The sequence below is a fragment of the Branchiostoma belcheri genome, unplaced genomic scaffold, assembly GCF_001625305.1.
Source record: "Branchiostoma belcheri isolate BF01 breed outbred unplaced genomic scaffold, Haploidv18h27 scaffold70, whole genome shotgun sequence".
Classification (NCBI taxonomy): Eukaryota; Metazoa; Chordata; class Leptocardii; order Amphioxiformes; family Branchiostomatidae; genus Branchiostoma; species Branchiostoma belcheri.
Window position 1 is genome coordinate 699,315 of NW_017804354.1, and position 20,022 is coordinate 719,336.

The window sequence follows — 20,022 nt, forward strand, 5'->3', positions numbered from 1 at the left end:
ATAAAGCAGATGCAAAATGAGCATGTAAATTTCTTGATAAAACGCAATGTTTTTTCCCAACTTTATTTATTTGAACGCTCGAATTTCTTTTTTTGATTCCCAGAGTATGTCATCCGTATAATCAAACCAACATGGCCTCGCGGGTAGAAATACATGGCAACATTTTGTTGTCGCTTCTGGCTACTGGCAACATATATAAGTCTAGATGGTCAGTAACATTCCACCATAAACCGTTATTATTTTTAATTTAGGCTTTGACTTTGTTGTATACCTTTTTATATATCCTATTTAACTTAGAGTTTGGATATTATATTGTATATATACAGACTTTAGCTGGGATTTGATTCGGCATATGAAATTAGGAACTAAGCCATCCTGTTTGTTTGTGCAGTAGAATCATATTCTTTTGAGGCTGACTGACTGAAAGTATTATATTTAGGTGATTTTCCATAATGAAATGCATAAATGGTGTAATAATGACGTCAAACTAAGTCTTAAATACATGTATATATTGAGTGAATATTTATTGCATGTTCTTGCCCCGATGGGCTAAATGCACAAGAGGATATGCAGTATGCAAAACATGAGTATTGCATACTGGAACGCTATATTCTAATGCTATGTGGTAGGAATCTATACATTACAACAATACTATATACCACCTAACATCTACTGTATAACAATGTTGCTATCTTGGTGTAATTTTCATTGAACTGTGACAGGTTAACTCCATTTAGGGTCCTAATACTGTCCATAATATTCTCTCACTATTTTGACCCCATTAACATCTGCTTGGAGGTTAAGTTACAGACGCGTCAACATTTTAAAGTCCAATCATTATTTATGCTATATTTATGCCCTTTTGCCCTCAAGACTTTTTCCCTTAGGCCCCAGCATGTACATTTTTGGATGACATCCTCCGCAGACTCTGAATATAATGCGATAGGGTGAAAAAAACATGACAGGCAAAAAAAATTAACAAAAGACCTACATTTTGACATCATAAAGCGTGTTAAACAAGGAATAAGTCCTATATTGTGCTAGTTTTACTACCAACTATTATAAAGTCAATTGTCACTTAAAACGTTTTTAATAACTGTATAGTTGGTTTTGATTCAGTGGGAACATCACGTATAAAATACCACCTGCGTTAAGTGTATCTGGTTTATCATTCAAGCAAAAAGAACGCTTGCTGAACTGTTAGGCCGTGTTTCGTCACTCGCCAGACGTCTACACACGATTTATACCACCTGTGTGTTAATTATTAACGTTTTTGAACTTTAATTGTTTCTCTGTGACGTTTTTTTTCCTTTACTCGCCAAAATTCTACAAAGGACCAAGATGTCGACGATTCTGAAGTATGTTACAGTTTTGTGCCTGGTGTTGTACCTGGCAGAGGCGGCTCATTTTGTCAACTACGTCCAACCTCCCCCTAAGAAGGATTTGTACGAGTTATATTTGGAGGTGGGGCACTGCGAGACCATGTTTTATTACGACGAGGAGAACCAGGCGGGAACTCCGGTCAGGATGACGGGGTTCGAACAGTTCTCAATTCTCTCCAAGGGGTTGTCCTGGAGAAAGTACATTGAATCCGTCGCCAAATCTGCAGCAATGAAAGTCGGTTCGCTCCTCCTTTCGCGCAATTCGAGACACTACCTCACTCCTGCAAGTCTACTATACCTATAAATCCACCAATCGTCCATGTATAGAGTACTGTTCGCACCTCTGGGCTGGTGCACCAATCGATTGCCTACACCTTCTCGATCGCATACAAAAGAGAATCTGCGTGGCCATAGGCTATTCTCTGGCCTTCACGTTAGACCCCTTTTCCCATAAACGAAATGTTGCCTCTCTATCCCTCTTTTACAGATATTTTCATGGTCATTGCTCTGCAGAACTCACCCAAATGGTTCCACCACTCAGAACTTTCCCACCAACCTACAATCTACAGGCTTTCAAATCAAACGTTCGCCGCCATCTTTTGACATAGCCATGTTTCTCTCATATGCCTAGTTAAATGCCGAGAAGTGGCCTTGCATTGAACCACTCCATTAAGTTAAAAAAAAAGGTGCACTGGTGCACCCAACCTAAAAAATTGGGTGCACAAAAAACATTTGGGGGTGCACCATATACGATAAAATTAGTAGAATGTTAGGAAATTTTTTACTTCTACAGAAAAGTACTTCTACGATGATTTTATTTTCTGACACTTAGAATTTACGTGGGCAGCAGCCCTCAGGGGCAACCAGCAGTAGGAGCAGAATAGGAGGTGGCCCATTATGTAGAGGAGTGTGGAAAATGAGCGTAGATCTCGACAGGCAGCTGCATTTCCCAAGTAGTATCTGCGCAACGACATTGAGACCGGACCTTGTCCTGTGGTCAGAGGACCAAAAGTCAGTGTTGATAGTAGAACTAACGGTTCCTTGGGAAGAGAACATTCAGGTAGGTTTTGAAAGGAAGAAGACAAGATACGAGGAACTGGTCCAGCAGTGTAGGCTGAACGGCTGGAAAACTCAGCTCTACCCAGTAGAAATAGGAGTTCGTGGGTTTGCAGGGTCATCACTACTGCGGCTATGCAGAGACCTCCAGATCCGAGGGAAGGCACAGGCCCAGCTTGTCCGCCGTGTGTCTGAAGAAGTGGAGAAGAGTAGTTTTGTCATTTGGCTAAGAAGAAAGGATAAGAACTGGAAACAGACATTCCAGAAGTAGAGACGACTGTACCGGAAGTAGGATGGAGACGTCCACCCTACTGTCCCACCGCCCCGAGGTGTCTTAGATGTAAAGGGACGAAACACCAGTGAAGGCCGGAGTCTAACTGACGATCCGGTGCAGTCGCCTCAGTGATGCTGGAAAGCATGTCATAGTCTAGCAGGTTAGTGTCAACCTGTATACCTTTTGTACGAATATGCTGTATACTACTACAAATTTAACATATGATGTAAACCTATGAAAATATGTAGGTGCATTGGCATGGTGCAGCCACAAAAACATTGGGTGCACAGCTCCGTATTTGGGTGCACTAAGGTGCACATGCACCCAGTATTTTGAGTCCTGTAAATAGAAATATCACCCCGTAGTCCATGGTAGGGTCAATATGCAAAGTAAACCGGTGAATCATTGGAACACATTGGAATCACATTGCGTTCAGACCCAAATCGCGATCCGGTGAAACCGGTTTGAAACTACCTCCCGAGGTGGTTTGGGATCGAGGCGCTTTCAATGCGATTTGGAGCGTTCAGATGGGGCAACTTGAATCTGTCTTTGGTGGAAACTGGAACGGGGTGAATGGCCAGGCCTTAGTTGTGTCGATTTAACTCAGAATGTGTTAAATTAGATTAAATCAGCTAGTGGATAATGGACTTCACCTGGCGTTTATTATGGTCTTTGATGAAAAGGTCCCAAAGTTAATTAAGGTGATTTAGTAGTTAAGTGCTTTCAACAATGTCGCTCTCACGTACTAGTTCTAATGACGTCCAAACAGATAGGTAATGGAATTATAAAAAAAAAGGTTAAAAGAGTGCTCTGGAAGACCAAGTAGTAAGATCGCAGTGTGAAGACTTTGCAGTAATATTTCACTCTACCCCAGGAAGCATTGTGTTCATATCGTGAAACGACCAAGGATAAGGATCATTCTGACAACTTGTAAGTTACCGTGACATTTCTTCATATAAATACAATTATTATCATTTACATTGTGCTTCAAATAGCGCAGTGGTGATAACTTGAGTATTAAAATCGTCCAATGCGCCAAACTGGTAACCTCCAAGCAGACCCTGGCAAGGTAGTACCCATTGGGCAAGGAGTAATTTTTAACTAACTGACGACTAAATTTTGTTAGTTTTGTATTGACGACTTAACGGAACTAGATACTGGGCTAGATACTCCAGTTAAGAAAGTCTTCATACAAGTTGGTAAAACCTTACAGTCGTGTACATGTCTTTGTATTTTTATATAACAAATAAGAAAAATAAGTCATGCATGTATGATAGTATTTTCAGTCCCTCCATTGTGTATTATAGTCATCTGACTTAGAAGAAACTGTAAAATGTTTAATCCCTCTCAAGATGAAACATCTTAACTCCTGCCATTTGTATCATTATCAGACTAAACGCCTCACGATGGACTTAAGGACATTCTTGTGTATTTTCGTCATTTGTTGTATCACGGATGTCTGCGGAATAACCTCGCAGCAAGCAGCTCACTTGAACGGTAATAAGGTTTACTCCCTTTTGAAGTATTTTTGCCATTATGTTTTTAAACAAGTTCTGAAAAATGAATTGAGGGACTATATTTGGCTTGAAATAACTTCTATATGACCAATATCCTGATTACCCAAACACCAATTGAAAATAAAAATCCTCCATACACGATTTGTATTGTACTTATATTGTATTGCTTCTGTATTGATTGAATTTGTATGTACTTTGTATGTATATTGCTATTGTATAATATTGAATTGTATTTGTACGTAATAAGTAATATTGTAATTTGATATGCCTTGTATTTATGCACCTATGTGTCAGTGGTAGCCGCTACCAGCCTTGTTGCTGCCTGGTTGCCACTTGTTATGCACTGTTGCATTTAAACAAACAAACAAACAATATGTTTCAGCCCGGCTGGTAGAAGTGAAGAGAAAGGTTGATGGGTTAAAATTGAAGGTTGTGAACACTCGTGAGTTGGTCATCTCTCTGGCACAGACGCCCCTCCCCACTGTTTCCAGTAAGACTTTGATGTTTTCTTTAATAATAACGATATTTTATTTGCAAAATCATGCCCGACGGCTAATAGCAAGTGCAGCGCCAAAATATAAGTAATGTAAGTGTATATAGAGCTACTATCTGATCACCTATTACGTTTATTATTGTGAAGTCTTCTTCCTACAGCTTCGAGGGCAGTAAAGAATGGACTGTCCTGCGTTCTGCATAATGAAGGGGTTTTGTTATTTTAGAAGAAACGTAGTTCGGTGATCTTCTAAAAAATGGTGAAAGATCGGGGGGATCCGGAAATGGTTGCAGCTGTTAGAAATCTGTTTTTGTACGCCGTCATGGTGTCATAGTAAATGAACCGACTAGTACAATGTATATTTCATCCCACCGAGTTCATTAACTAATATTAGAATAAGGTCGTGTGGATAGCGATCCATATCTATCCCTGTTGGATGTCCACTAGAGTATTCTTCACACAAACATTTAAGTTGTAGAGTATCGGGGTTTGGACAGTACTTACGTAAGGTTGATTTTAAGCGTTTTTATCTGTTAGTCTCTTGGTCGTCAAGAATAAAAATACATATTGTTTTAAACGCTGTTAGAAAATGTATATTGATCGGAAATCGGATGTTTCTAGTGTCGCTAAGAATTATCAGATCATAAATAATGCACACAATATATTTTCACTAAAAATAAGACCATATGCACGGTGAATGCAAGTCAAGAGAGGGTTAGAAATTTGAAACAGTTTATAATTACTTATTGTCGTCAATTGAACAAATGTGTAAACGTTTTTATGTAACCTCTTTTTATTACTTTTTGTAACAGCGCATATTGAAGTTCCGACCACCACACCTGATACAGGTAAAAGTGACGATGTTTTCTGTTGAACAAAACAAATGTACACTGTGAAAAAAAAAAAGAAAACTTGTCAAATCTCATGAGATAAACCATACACTGCTGAAGCAGGGATAGACCCTTGTCTCAGAGCGATGCATATATGTAAATAGGTGCCATGTTTCAGCAAAACATGCCACATTTTCTCTGCTACATTCAATGTGGTTCCATTCACAGATTACATATTGAAATCGGAAGACATACCCGCACTCCCCTTGAACACAGATTATGTGAATATTGTAACTTGAACAAAATAGAGGACGAACGATACTTTGTAATAGAATGTGAACTGTATACCAAAGAGAGAAATGAACTGTATATGTTTGTACAACACCTATTCCCTTACTTCACACACTTAAGTACTGTAGAAAAAAAATCATATTCCTAATGGGACTAGACAAACCACCCATCGAAAAACATATCTGCACTTTTTTTTCTACAGTAACTGAAAAGCGAAGTTGGATTTCTATAACGATAGTTACAATTATAGTTACTTTTGTATCTGTTATCCGTGTCCATCTTGTTTTGTTGTGACCTGTACTTAGCCAACTGTGGCAGAAATATGCAATAAGGTCTTCATTCATTCATTCTTCCAGGCCCCAGGGCAGCATCATGCTCCGAGATGAAGTCTCTAAACCCTGCGGCTGGCGATGGCGAGTACACACTTTACCCCTTTCCAATGGACAACGATGTATCCATCCGCGTCTACTGCCACGACATGGCGTCAGGGAACCCAAAGGAGTTCTTATCCCTACCTGCCGGTCCAGATGAGAACTATGCCATTATCAGTCCCGATAAGCTGTCCTGGGAGTATGGATGCACAGGTTCATTACAGGCGAGTAAAACTTATTCTCCTAGCAGATCTTTTGGTGGCTGCAATACAATGTCGAATTATCCAGGGATTCTCTCTCTCTCTATCTCTATCTATCTATCTATCTATCTATCTATCTATCTATCTATCTATCTATCTATCTATCTATCTATCTATCTATCTATCTATCTATCTATCTATCTCTCTATCTAGCTGCTGTTGTCAATTTAAATAGTTCCTACCATCATATTGTCGGGGTCGAGCTTTGGGGGTCTGTCTTTTACTATCCTATTAGTCACAAAACGTTGAGAGTTTACTCAACATTGTTGTGGGGAGATGAGTAGAAGTTCGTCCATGTTTGGTGGGCAAGGCTTTGGAACCGTCGTAACAACATTAGCTTCCCTCCATTGAGGAGGCATAATACCTCTTTTGTGTGACGTTTGAAGTACGCCATCTCTAGATTCCACAGTCTATAGTAGCTTTCATAACATAATAAGTTGGTTTAGTGTTTCTTATCCTATATAAAGGCGTGTGTTGTCGTCCGTAAATAGGACGGGATCCGCTTTCAAACATGTTAGGCTGTGTTGACCTGTAGTAGACCCATGTTAGGCTGTGTTGACCTGTAGTAGCCCGAGTGAAATGCACGCTAGGTTTAAATCTGTGACTTTTTTGCAGCTAAAAGGAACTCATGACAAGAACATGATAAAACAGGTTATACTATTAAAACCTGGCCGCCTTTTCAGGAGTTTCAAGCTCCGGCTGCCAACCCTAGTATATGCTGTTCCAGGGATAGCATACTAGGATTGGCAGCCGGTGCTTCTAAGCGTGCGATCTACGTTTGATCAGAAAATAGGCATGACCGACCCCGGAACGCTTGGAGGTGCCACAAAATGGGTGTACCTCTAGTCTGGTGGGCTGTTAAATGTCAGATATTTTAAATAATAGCATAAATATGTTACCGAAAGTAAATTACAATCTTAAGAATATATTTTTATTTGAGATATTTCAATTTTGGAGCAACATGTTGTATAATATCCCTTTAACCCTGAAGATCGTAAACAAACTACCAGGACAAGGGGGTTAAAAACTCAAACGACATGGCATGGTAGGAAAAGGAGTTTGAGCTGACATAAATCTGATTTTTATAATGATTAAAATCAAACTGTTTTTTTTTTCAGCTTACAGGAACAAATTTTCAATAATAATTCACTTTTCCCCAACAGCAACAAAGAAAATTCCAACGGAGATGAAAAAAATTGCCAGGGGTGTACAAGGGACATGGGAAAGACCTGGTTCCCAGAACTGCAAGACAAATGTAATATACGTTGACAGTCATCCTGTTTGTTGGCAAAAGTTAGTTGGCACTGTGTTTTTGGGGTTTCATTGAAAGGCATATGAGATCATATGAGAAACATTATGTATATAGAACAGCTTTGCGTTCAACAATCAGATATTTCTTCCTTTCTTCACCAAAAAATAGGAAAAGGTCAAAATGTATGGTTTTTGTACGTAATGTGTACTCAGAGTTTCACACATCGATTTACAAAACAATTGAGCTGGTAGCATGTTGATAATTTGATTCTGATGTTGTCCAGCAGTTGTCCTTTCACTCCGTAGAGTTCCAGTACTTCCCACAGCTTGTTTCTGTTTACTCTGTCGAATGCTTTCTCGTGGTCTACAAAGACCATGTGGAGATGCTTCGAATACTCGAACTGCTCTCTGCCAGAATTCCGATACACGTCTCTCCTCCCACACCTTCTGGAAGATCGAAGTTAGCCACTTGACACCAGTCTCTCCGCAGGTCACGATGGCTTCAGTGATGATTCCATCCGTTCCAGCTGCCTTGTTCTTTGGACTGGTTCTCACAGCTGTCCTGACCTCCTCCTCTAGCATGTTAGGTTCTTCGTGGTCCGGGTATCTGGGTCTGAACTGTTCAGTGGTATTGTTCCCTTCAACAGGGTTAAATAGTTCTTCGAAATAGTCCTCCCACCTTTTCCTGATTTCATCGTCCTCGTAGAGTAGATTTCCATCTCTGTCGTTTATTACTGATGTTGGGTTGTAGGGCTCGTCCCTCAGTCGCATGGCTCTAATACTTTTGTAGAACTCCCGAGGCGGTTGCTTGCACAGGTCAGTAAGATGTCTGCCATAGGCAGCCCAGGATGTGTCCTTTGCGGTCTTGACCACTCTCTTGCTGTTTCCTCTGGCTATTCTGTAATTTACATGATCTTCCTCTGACTGTGTTCTTACCCAAACAATGTAAAGTCTTGTCTTCTCCTTAATAGCCTCCTTTACCTCGTCGTCCCACCAAACTGTGGCCTTCCTCTGTCCCTTCCTGAGTACATTTGTGAAACAGAATATTAATTTACCTCATCGTTGCAATTTTCAATCGATTACTATGTGAATCCAATATCATGTATCATTGTCATTACATTTAGAGCCCATATATAGAGGCCGGAACCACGAAGTTCAGCAAGCTCAGAATCACGCTGGAGGAATCCAGGGTCGAGGTTATTAGAGACGACTACACCTTTGCCCGAACCACTGGTAGGTCAACGTGCGTTTTTGCGGCAAAAATTGAAATAATTTAATCTAATTGTAATCTGCCTTCACGTCTGGGTCTTTATATATTGGAGGTCAACATACAAATATTTTTGTCAAACGACCTTTACATTTGCAGCTATGATTACTATATAGTTCTATCACTTGTCAAGGAAGAACCTTTACAAAATTCAGTTGAGCCATACATTTTAACGATGTACTGTCTTTATTTAACACAGGGCCAAATGCAATACCCTACGGGCACGCTGGTGACTGTTATTCAAGGGTACAGGGATGTGCCAGGGGAACGTTTAAAGTGGATCTGACCGGGACGGAACTGTCGCTTGCACCTGATACCCACTGGAAGCTGAGTGAGAGATACCCAGCATCTCTTACCGTCCATGGTATGTTCTTCTCCGAGGATAGGAAGGTTTGTCTCTTATTTGCAACATAACGTTTGGTAAGCTCGAGGAAAAGAAACGTTACCCGACATACCCTGCTTATATTTAATTACCCACGTTTTGGTTCATGTCCAAATACCAGTGTACCACTGCATTTCAGTGTTATATTGACTGTATGTGTTTACGTTTGGATCAATTCGATCGGACAAAAATTATTTGAAAGAAATTAAAAACTCAGTTCTGCCGGATTACGGGGAGTTTACCATTAATTTTTCAGAACCGTAATAAGAAACACAGCATTAATTTCTATGGGCATGATTTATCATGATTTATAAACATAGATGCGAACAGACCAGTGCAGCCAAACAAATGCTAAATACCTATCGGGACCTGCTAATCCCATTTTTTTCTTAAAGGCGTTAGCCCTGACGGATTGATACATACAGTTTCACGACAGCCCTTACCATTAGGCGATCACACAGCAATCTGCACAGGGGCGTTAATTATTCAATTCAATTGTTCAATACCTAAAAATACAGATACTATGAAACAAAAGCAATCAGCATCATCAGGATCCCAATAACTTATTATGCACCAGATAGAGCCAGTCAACGAAGAGGTTTCCCCGGAGTAAAAATTCACTGAAATGAGTGAAAAAGTGTATCAGTGAAATCATCCTTTCTTATTCTCAGTCTGAACGCCTTGTCGGTAAAGTCATTGATATGACAATGTTTGCCCTAACACTTTAACGCCTCTTTTTACCTCCATGAAAAATGGAGGTATTCTTTTTGGTGTGTCTGTGTGTTGAGAAGTGTACAGAATTAAATGGAAATTATGCAAATAAAGACCTGATTTGCATAATTTAGGAAGGAATTCTGTAATTACATTGGTTACATAATAGTACTTTCATAAATACTGTGTATGTAATCTACGGTAAGTGGACAAATCCTCAAACATCAATGAGACAAATCCTCTCAAAAAACGTTTACATCAACTTTACATATTTTATATAAGGTATAAGATCTCCGAATTCATGTTCAGGTTGCTTCTGCCTTTTGTGGCGGATGGTGTGGACACTGCTGGCCTGTCGGAGATAAACTATATCTTGCATACCCAAGTAAGTAATGTATGTAAATACTCGACGTTAATGTAAACAGTTAACCGCACGTCAATGCTATGTAAGTAGAGCACGTGAAATGTAACTTACAGCTTTGTAAATTTCGTTGTAGCACGTTATTGTATACAGGTAACCGCACGTCAATGTTGTTGCGTATAGCACGTTGATAAATTTAATTCAAAAACGGTAAGCAAGCAAAACAAATATGTAAGTATAACCCGATAGTGTATGTACGATCTTCGACAAATTATGTGTGTTCACCGAACTCAAGTCTATCCATCTGTTATGTTATTCATAGCAAATGTGCTTGTCAATGTGTAGTCAGGTCAGGTTCTTGCCCACACCCCCCGGTCATTACTGGAGCCACTCTCTCCGGCTGTGACTACCCGTACGAGGAGAACGAAGTCTGCACCTACAGCTGCGACAGCGGGTACTTCTGGGAAGGGGGTGACCGGAGCCGCGCCTGCAGGGGCGGGAACTGGGAGGGCTCGGCTCTCGTCTGCTCTAACCAATGTGAGATATATTCAGCATCCTCAACAAGATTGGTCTGGTGGGAACATAGAACATAACATTGGCATGGTGGGAACATAATGCATCTTGTACATTTATTCAAGGCAATTTGGAAGTTTACAAGGTAACGTGAATTAGGACAGAAATTATGCATTTTCGTATTGTAAGAACATGGCCACTACCCCTCAGCCAATACCTCCTGACATTTTTGGGGGGAGTTTTTTTCCACAAATGGCATTGACATAGTTCTAGTCAAGGTGATCTTTTGTCTGGACTTCTGGGCCTTAAGCATAACTTAAAGCATGCGCGATTGAAGAAACATAACATGTAAGAATACTCTAATGTGTGCGTAAAGAATGGATTTTGTACGTATGTACTATGTGCATTTATGTTGCGATTGCAAGCAAGCCTATTGCGGCTTAATATTGCAGGTCTGTAGCTTTGCCATTTTAGCATTTTGGTGGTGTTATTTTCACCCTCCCACATTATGTAAGTTTGGAACCGCTAGCAGCTTGTTCTGTAACTGTTCCAGATTGCTACTGGGAAGGCACAGCTTTCTTCTGCAACCCTGGTGGTTGCGACTATGGCAGTTATGTGCGGAGTGACAAATGCGGGGACGGAGCCTGTTGCTGGACGGGTCACAAGATATACTGCTGTACTGGTAAGGCATTGCTAATTCCGGGAGGGAAATATTGTTATGGGTGGCGCCTGTGTAGGGGTTGGGTTGTATATTTGTGTTCCAGACTTGCAACGGTTGATAGAGAGTAGGAGGTGGTTTTGACTCTTGATTTATATATGTCAGTGTGTAATGACTGTATAATAATTCACAAAGTGTGAATTGCCTCCTTTGCCTCCTGTGTGTTTTTTTTCTTGTTTTTAATAGACACTGTATATCTTCATTTCCGAGTCTCTTTCATGTCTGTACTCTGTGTTGATGGAATGCTGCCTGGCGTTCCCCTTTAAAACTCTTTATTACTGTTTTTATTCATGGTTTACATTGTATCAAATTGACACATAAATTAAAAACACTACCTGTAGGGCTTCAACCTCCAATTTCTTGCTTTCAGTGCAATTGACAAGAATTCAGCTCAACAGTTGTATAGAACGGTAGCTCAACTACCCCAGGCAAGGTAGATAGAATAGGCAGAACTAGGAGAGCAATAGCAAGGATACAGGAACGATGTTATCAATGCGTTGCAAAGAGACGTGTCACAATTATTGTTGGAACCCCAGGAAAGCTTTAATATCATAACCGGTTTCATTTTATTTACAGGCGTGTAGATCGGCTGCAGGGAGATGCGACAAGGCGGAGTCGTGCTGTTTACACAGTACATCATCAGTTCTGCGGCATGATTGTGATATTGGACGAGTCACTTACTAAAGAAATGTTTAATGCTGAATATTGAAAATACAGTGTAACATGCTTTTAGTCCTGGGCATAGCCTTGATTTTTTTGGGTTGAGTGTGTTTGTGTGTGTGCAGACTATAAGCTTTCATGTCAGGAAAACAGTGGTGCAAGTTTGGGATTGCTAACAGATTGTTTGGGAATTGTGAGAGGTGTTTTAAATTTTTCCGAGATAAATCAGCAAAGGAAAATGGACTTAACCATTTTGATGAATTATGTAGGTAGACTAAATTAGGTAGGTAGAAAGATTTGTACAAATAAAAATGTAGATTAGGTTTATGATGCATCGATATTTGCGACTTTCTGCAGATCCTTGGGTGGCGTATTGAACTGTCTCATGAACCCAATGGATACTGCCTAGCCAATCTGATACTGTCTTTTGTCACCCTAAGATCTGCTTGGAGATTACGAGTAGTCCTGATACCGTCTGTATGATCCAGAGATAAGTATAGCTTCACACTGTAGTGAATGTATTTCTGTAACTTTCTTCCATTGAAATTAGGATGCCACCAAGACTGAAAGAGGATTTCAAGCATTTCCCCAAGAAGATTTTGAAAGCTTTGATGAATGGTAGAAAATCTAACTGTAAGTCGTAACAGTACGAACAACATTAGACATATGAGAAGACATTGTCTAACTCCCTTTTCTAGCAATGTACTCCAGCTTTCAAAATTGCACAACGATGTCAGTGCCTCTTATGAAAAAACTAAGTTGAAGCATATTTCCTGAAGCTATAAATACAAATTCAGTGTTCAGATTCAACCCTGGAAAATCCTCTACACTTTCATGTTACCATACATGTATTTACAAAACACAAACAAATCAACAATCAAAAATTCTATAACAAAGCAGACAACTTGAATCAGTTCCAGCACTGAGAATGCAGCTACCAATGACACTTATCTTGGGGTGGCAGCATTGCGCAGAAGTAAGGCCATGCATGTTACAAACGGTAACGGTATTGCTAGGACATGTTCATGAATTAAGGTCTTACATTATACATGTATTTGAGGTTATAAACATATAATTACATTAATTTTGTAATATCAACTATTAGTCACTTACAGTTGTACGTTACAGTTTGAAACAAGCTACAGTAACTTGCTAATAACTTTTAAATAAATCACATTCACAATTTTTTCTGGTTTCTGGTGAGAAAATGTTAAAACATTTTCTCAACAGAAACCAGAAATGCTTTAACATTTTCTCAACAGAAACCAGAAAAAATTGTGAATGTTAAAACATTTTCTCAACAGAAATCAGAAAAAATTGTGAATGTGGTTTATTTTACAAATTGAACTACAGGGGGAAATCATTATGAACGTTGATCAGCTAAACTACTAGTACTACATACATGTATATTGTGGCATAGTTTACTTTTCTTTGCTCAATAAAGACCATACTCACATGTCGGAGTTAGTCGGCCATACATTACCATACTTCTAAGTTATAACTCATAGGATGACGTGTTCTCCAAGGTAAGCTTGGCGCTTCTACCATTTTGTCTTCAATTTAGGGAAGGTCTCAGTTTCACTGGCTGTAAACAATCATTTTACTGACTACTTTACATGTATGTCTTCAGGAGAGTAAACAGAACCCCTCAAGATCACTCTTTGACGTCATGTTAAAGTTACTAGAAACGGTCCTAGAAAACAACTCGGGGATGTGTTACACAGGTGATGCACGTGGTCAATTTTGACAGCAGTCTTTATGCCTCTGTCAAAGAACAAAAACATTATCACCTCAAAAGGTACCACCATAAAAGTGGCCACGTGGTCCTTATAAAGATAGACGTGGTCACTTGTACAGGTTTGATTGTAGAATGGTATCAGGTATACACCCACATTAATACTCAGGATCTCATTGCCATTTTTATATAGGTAGTCTCTACTTAACCTTTTTAATGCATGGACAACCTGATTGTACGTACTGAATTAAAGGAATGTGGCACGAGTTAGGGGCTTACACGTAGGTTTAAGTCAAAAGAACGTCCATAAACAAGGTTACTCCCGGGCAGAAATACAATTTTCGGTGGAAAAATCGGAAACAGTGGCTGTCGTATGGGATTAATGAAGCCTTCCTTTAAAAGTCCGGCAGACCTGTGCCCCGGGGACTACTTCTAGACGACTTCTTTAACTCGTGGTGGGAAGACAGCTGTGTTACAACAGTAAGAAGAATTTAGACACTGCATCAGGCACACTTGTTCTAGCTACAGAAGGTAGTGTTACCATGGGTGTGCTGACCGTGATCATACTGGCTGTCCTGCTTTCAGCCGCTGGCCAGGAGTTGGAGGCAGCCCCAACTGATCCCGCAGACTGGACGCTGACACAGTACCGTTATTAAGTACTTCATTGTGACGTTCTGATGTCCTTGGCACAGGTATGTGTCCCTCGAATGCAGGCAGCCTATATTGGGATGGTCTTTATCGGCAGAAAGTTGCTAGATTTCCCGGATATTTTGCCCTGTATTTCTTTTGCAGATTCTTCATGTACTCTAGTTTCTGAACAGTTTCCTTTCCCTTTTCGGCTGTATCTTTCTTTCCAGGCATCATGCTTGCTTTCTCCTCTCTCCCAAGGAATGTTGCTACGCTCTCTTTTAGCTGCTCCCTCCTCATTGATAGCTTCTTCCTCTTCTCTCTCATTGGATTTGTCTTTGCATTATGCAGCACTCTCCTGGTGCCTGTTTCCTTTGCCAAACCGGCAAGCATCCGGTACTTTCGCGCCACTTTGCCTGCCATGAGGTTGGCGATTGTCTAATTGCGCTTATTGTGTGCAACTGCACTCTTATGTTCATAAGGAAACATATTGGACAGCAGCAGTTTCTTGTGTATTGCTCTTGGCACCTTTGCGGGAGTCAACCCAGCGGGCCTGATTTCTGTGTCAGTTTTGGACTGTTCATGTGACTGACAGATCGTGATTTCTGCTTCAACCTTTCACACCTTTTCTGCACTGTTTTGTATGCACGTGTAAGGCTCTTCTTTGTCACGTAGCCTGTTAACCTCATGCTTGTGTGCTGTCTTCACCTTCCTAATATTTATTCACCTTCACTTCATTTCCAAATGTGGCAAGTATGAACTGGCAGTTATTCTTAATTATGCAAATTGGGTCTTTGTTTACATAATGTACATATTCTGATGTATCTCTCATTCGCAATTACATATGTCATAGGTGGTCCATAGGTCTATCATGGGATACAGCTGATTTATAGAAATCCCTCGTTAATTATGCAAATTAGCTCCTGAATTGCATAATTATCATTTAATTGTGACAAGCATCACTTAAGCTACCTACGTACTGAAAGTCATGACAATCCGTCAGCCGGTTCTTGAGTTATCCTCCCTCGAATATGTTTAAACAAATTGCCCTGCAGTTCCAGAACAAGCTGCTGGGGGGCAAAATACGTTACCGGTAACGGAGGTTACAAAACGGACTTTTTGCTTTTTTTGTTTGAAAAGATTTACAGTTTTTTTTTCATTTTTTAAGAGCAAGAAAGCATTACTCCACCATAAGTACGGAGATTTAAAAACTGGGCAACGTTCTTATACCAGGTGAAGTATCTAACAATGGAAGTAACAAACGACGATAACGGAAGTTACAGTCATTATTGTGAAGCATTGTGTTCGGCAACGGTGGCTACAAATGGGAGCCAGCACTCCTTTCTTCTTCCCTTAAAAATCCAGGAAACATGCAAAAATTCTTCAAAACGTGTACAGACCATAGGTTAAAACAGACACTGTTTGTAAACTGTTCAGATTCTCCCGGGCAAGTGACACGGATTCCTCCACAAGTCCTGAGCTTACCACGATTCACCATTCCACAGTCAAATACATGAACAAAAAATATACATGTATCCTATTCATTCTCTTTCTGAAATAGACTACACATTCATCATTGTAGTTGTGACTTCGGACAGTAGTGTCCACTAAAAGGAAACATGAAATCTATATCTAGATTGAAGATCTGAAAAATGATGTTCCTTTTTGTATATCACTGTGCAATTAATAGCATATCATTCACTTATCTCAGAATTGGAATTTCACTTTTTTGACTGAAGCATAACATTGCAGGAACTGTATTTGTAATTGAAATACTATATGCAAATGCTGCAAGTCTCTTTATCCTTGTGCAATAAAAACTGTCTTCTTTGTGACTGTTGTGAGAACTTTACACAAGGCACAGACTTAAGCCTTAAGTTGCAGGATATTTATTTCAAAATGGTCAACACATTCTAATTGGGATGCCATTGTCACACCATGTTACCAAACATCAGAGATGGCACATGCCTAATATGTTTTCACTATCACACAAGGGTACATACTGAAATTACATTCTTCAGCTGAATTAACATGTCACAAGAAAACGTGTGTATCTGGGAGAATGGGTATGGGATTGTAGAATTATTTGGCTCTTGACAATTCTTCCTGACGGTGACATCTGAATCCTGCATAGACTTTTCATTCCTGGGGCTGCAAAATCTGAATCTGATATGGCTCGCTTCTTGACATACAGCTAGCAGGCTAGAAAGGAAGAAGAAAGTATGATCAGGTGAACCACATATACATGTACGAGGGGTGTTCAAAAAGTTCTCGGCCTCACCTAGAAAACGTCATGGCAGTAAAATGTTTCTTACACTATTTTTTAATATAGTCCTCTCTAACTGTAATACACTTGGTCCAGTGATGTTCCAGCTTTATTTTCCCATTGTGGAAGAAGGTTGAATCTGGAGCCCCCAGATAGGGCTCAACCGCACTGGTGACGTCATCATTACTATCAAAACGTTGACCACGTAAGTGGAACCTGAGTTTAGGAAACAGGTAGAAGTCCGACGGTGCTAGTTAAGGTGGATTGTAAGGGTGCTGTTAGACTACAAGCCCATATTCGTTTGCTGCTGTCGCTGACCCCTGTGCTGTGTGGACAGGTGCATTGTCAGCACGCCAGCTCGGAGCTTTCCTCTCCTTTTCTCTTTGATCGTTGTCCTCAACTGTCATAATTCTGTTGAAAAGTACTCCCCATTGATGCTTTAACCTCTTCGCAGGTAGTCAATCATGATTACTTCATTACTGTCCCAGAAAACAGAGGCAAACCCCTGTCAACGGACGAAACTCTCTAAAACTTCTTGGGGGACCGGGAAAAATTCTTCATCCATTGTTTGCTCTGCTGTTTTGATTCAGGGTGAAAGTGGTGAACCCAGCTCATCTTGGGTTACAAATGTCTTGAGGAAATTGCATGGATTGGACAGAATTCGTTCCTTGAAATGTCCAGCCTATAATAATGGTTTATTCGTCATTCATCACTTGCACAGAAAGGCAGGTTCCATGTAATTGGGACCTGAAGTGCTCTGCCAATTACAATTGATTAATTAATAAAAAGTTAGCTCACATTAAAAATCATTATACGTCATTAATCATTAATATAAGATACGTTAAACGGTCGGTCATTTAAAATATCAGATGTACACATAAATTACAGACAGGGTAAACGATTATGAATAGTAAAATATATATTTAAAATGCGTACTCTGAAGTAACAGCTAGGAATTCAGCATCCGAATCATGTAGGGAATCGCGCTAGATCTATATCTTTCAGTTCTACAGAACACAGAGTCAAGTTTGTGGGATGAGCGAGTCGTCCTGCCGCTAATCGAGGTTCTAGAAGGCGGCAGTAGATGTCGGTGCAGCTTAGAGTGTTCAAGGGACTTGGCAAAGTTCAAAGTCAGTTTCTCACGGCGGGTCTTAAGTGCTGGTAGGTTGAGCTGCACGCAAGCTTTGGAGTAGGAGATGAAATCAGCACCCAAGATGACCCGCAACGCTCTACGCTGGACGTTCTCGATTCTCCTACAGAGTTTAGTGGTCAGTCCAGGATGCCACACTGGGGCCGCGTACTCCAGTACCGGGCGGATGTAACAGGTGTACACTGTAACGAGGTCAACAGCTGGAACGCGGAAGTGCTTTAAGTTACGAAGTAGGTATAGACGCTGGTTCGCCTTGTTACAGATGGAATCAATGTGGGTGTTCCATTTCAAGTCAGACTGGAGGTACAGTCCCAAAATCTTCATTACATTAACCTGTTCAAGTTCTATGTTGTTTATCTTAAGTGGTGGGGGTATGTACAATGTCTTGGAAAAGTGGACGTGTAGGACTTTGCACTTACGCGGGTGTAACACCATGTCGCTTTTGTGTGACCACGTATCCAGATCAGTTAAGTCTTGTTGTAAACTGGAAGGCATTGAGATTGGATTTCTAGCTTCGAGAAGGTTTAAATCGTCAACAAACTTCCAGCGCTTAGAAGCGGCTAGGGCTGCGGCACTGTTGATGTACGCAATGAATAGTAAAGGTCCAAGAAGAGTTCCTTGCGGTAGACCACAGGCTACAGTCATGCTCTCAGAGAGAGACTTGACTTCTGTCCCTGAGGAAGTCCACAACCCAGCTGGTGAGGGAAGGCCTCAGACCGAGCTCGATTAGGCGTTGAATGGCTACATTATGGTTAACGCGATCGAACGCTTTACTATAGTCAGTTGATACCAGCGAGCACAACATTCCTGGTTTGTCTGTAGCCTTGAAGATTTCATTGGTCAGGTCGAGGAGGCAATGTGTAGTAGATTTGCCCTTTAAACATCCGAATTGTTTAGAGTCAATTTGGGGTAAGATGTCCGAGATGACCCACTGTGCGATAAAACTTTCCGCGACTTTGCCCAACAACGATGTTAAGGAGATAGGTCGAAGCTCGTTAATGGAAGGAGGCTTGGTTTTGGGGATAGGGACGACGATAGCAGACTTCCACTCCTCGGGGACGATGCTTTGTTTGAGTGACGTGTTGAGAATGTCCGCGAGTGGACCGCTCAGTTCATATGCAAATTCTTTAATAATCTTGCCTGGGATCGAGTCTGGTCCAGCCGCTTTCCGGGTTTTCACTTTCAACAACTTCTGGTACATCTCCCAGGGCTGTACAGCCGGCGGCGGAAGGGAAGGCAGGTAAGTAGGAAGACATGACGGATCCAGTGGCGGCAGTGAGTTTGTAACAGAAGATAGGGAGCAGTTTATTGCATTGGCTATGCCTTTAGTGTCACTGGGGGCTAGATCAGTCACGTGGATAACGGCTTCCGCTGTTCTTGAGTTAGCCATAGATTTGATTTGCTGGTGCCATAGAGCAGCGTCCTCTTTCTTAAGGGCTTTGACCTTCGTATTGAAATGTGTCGCTTTGGCTGCCGAGATCGCACGTTGGACTTTGTTTCTAAGGTGTTTCCATGACTCTGTGTCTCCTTTAACGAAAGCCTGTTGTCGTCGGTGGATTAGCGCTTTGATAGCAGGTGTTATCCACGGTTTGTCCTGGGGGTGGAGGCGAACAAGTTTCAGGGGGAAGAAATGGTCTAGCTGGGTTTGTAGAGTAGCATACAGTGCCCGTGACTTGTCCTTTGCGGAGTGGGCCGAGAACACTTCAGTCCAATCGTGGGAGGTAATCCATTGCCCGAAACTGCGTAGGTCGGAGTCACGTACTGGTCTACAAATCCGTTTGATCATCTTGTTGTCGGCGCGTGTAGATTTAGCTTGTAGGGTAACTACACTATGGTCACTCGTAGCTAGGGGATCTGAGACATGTGGTGCTGCGTAGTAAGACTTCAAGTTGGTAATAAGAAAGTCC

General features: G+C 40.9%; 1 protein-coding gene across 1 annotated transcript; it reads left to right on the forward strand.

The window, feature by feature from the left end:
• The first annotated feature begins 1,341 nt into the window (after positions 1 to 1,341).
• On the forward strand, positions 1,342 to 14,728 carry LOC109484793. The gene is made up of 7 exons (XM_019788156.1): positions 1,342 to 1,621; positions 6,200 to 6,438; positions 8,850 to 8,958; positions 9,192 to 9,382; positions 10,395 to 10,470; positions 10,792 to 10,983; positions 14,658 to 14,728. Exons 1-7 carry the CDS (start codon positions 1,342 to 1,344, stop codon positions 14,726 to 14,728), a joined length of 1,158 nt encoding a protein of 385 aa, XP_019643715.1.
• Positions 14,729 to 20,022: the final 5,294 nt, after the last annotated feature.

Bases quoted from the DNA above. Each gene is read 5' to 3' on its own strand.
- LOC109484793 (XM_019788156.1), top strand. From the start codon at position 1,342: ATGTCGACGATTCTGAAGTATGTTACAGTTTTGTGCCTGGTGTTGTAC. The intron at 8,959-9,191 runs GTAGGTCAACGT...TATTTAACACAG, and splicing joins CACCTTTGCCCGAACCACTG to GGCCAAATGCAATACCCTAC. The intron at 10,471-10,791 runs GTAAGTAATGTA...GTCAATGTGTAG, and splicing joins ACTATATCTTGCATACCCAA to TCAGGTCAGGTTCTTGCCCA.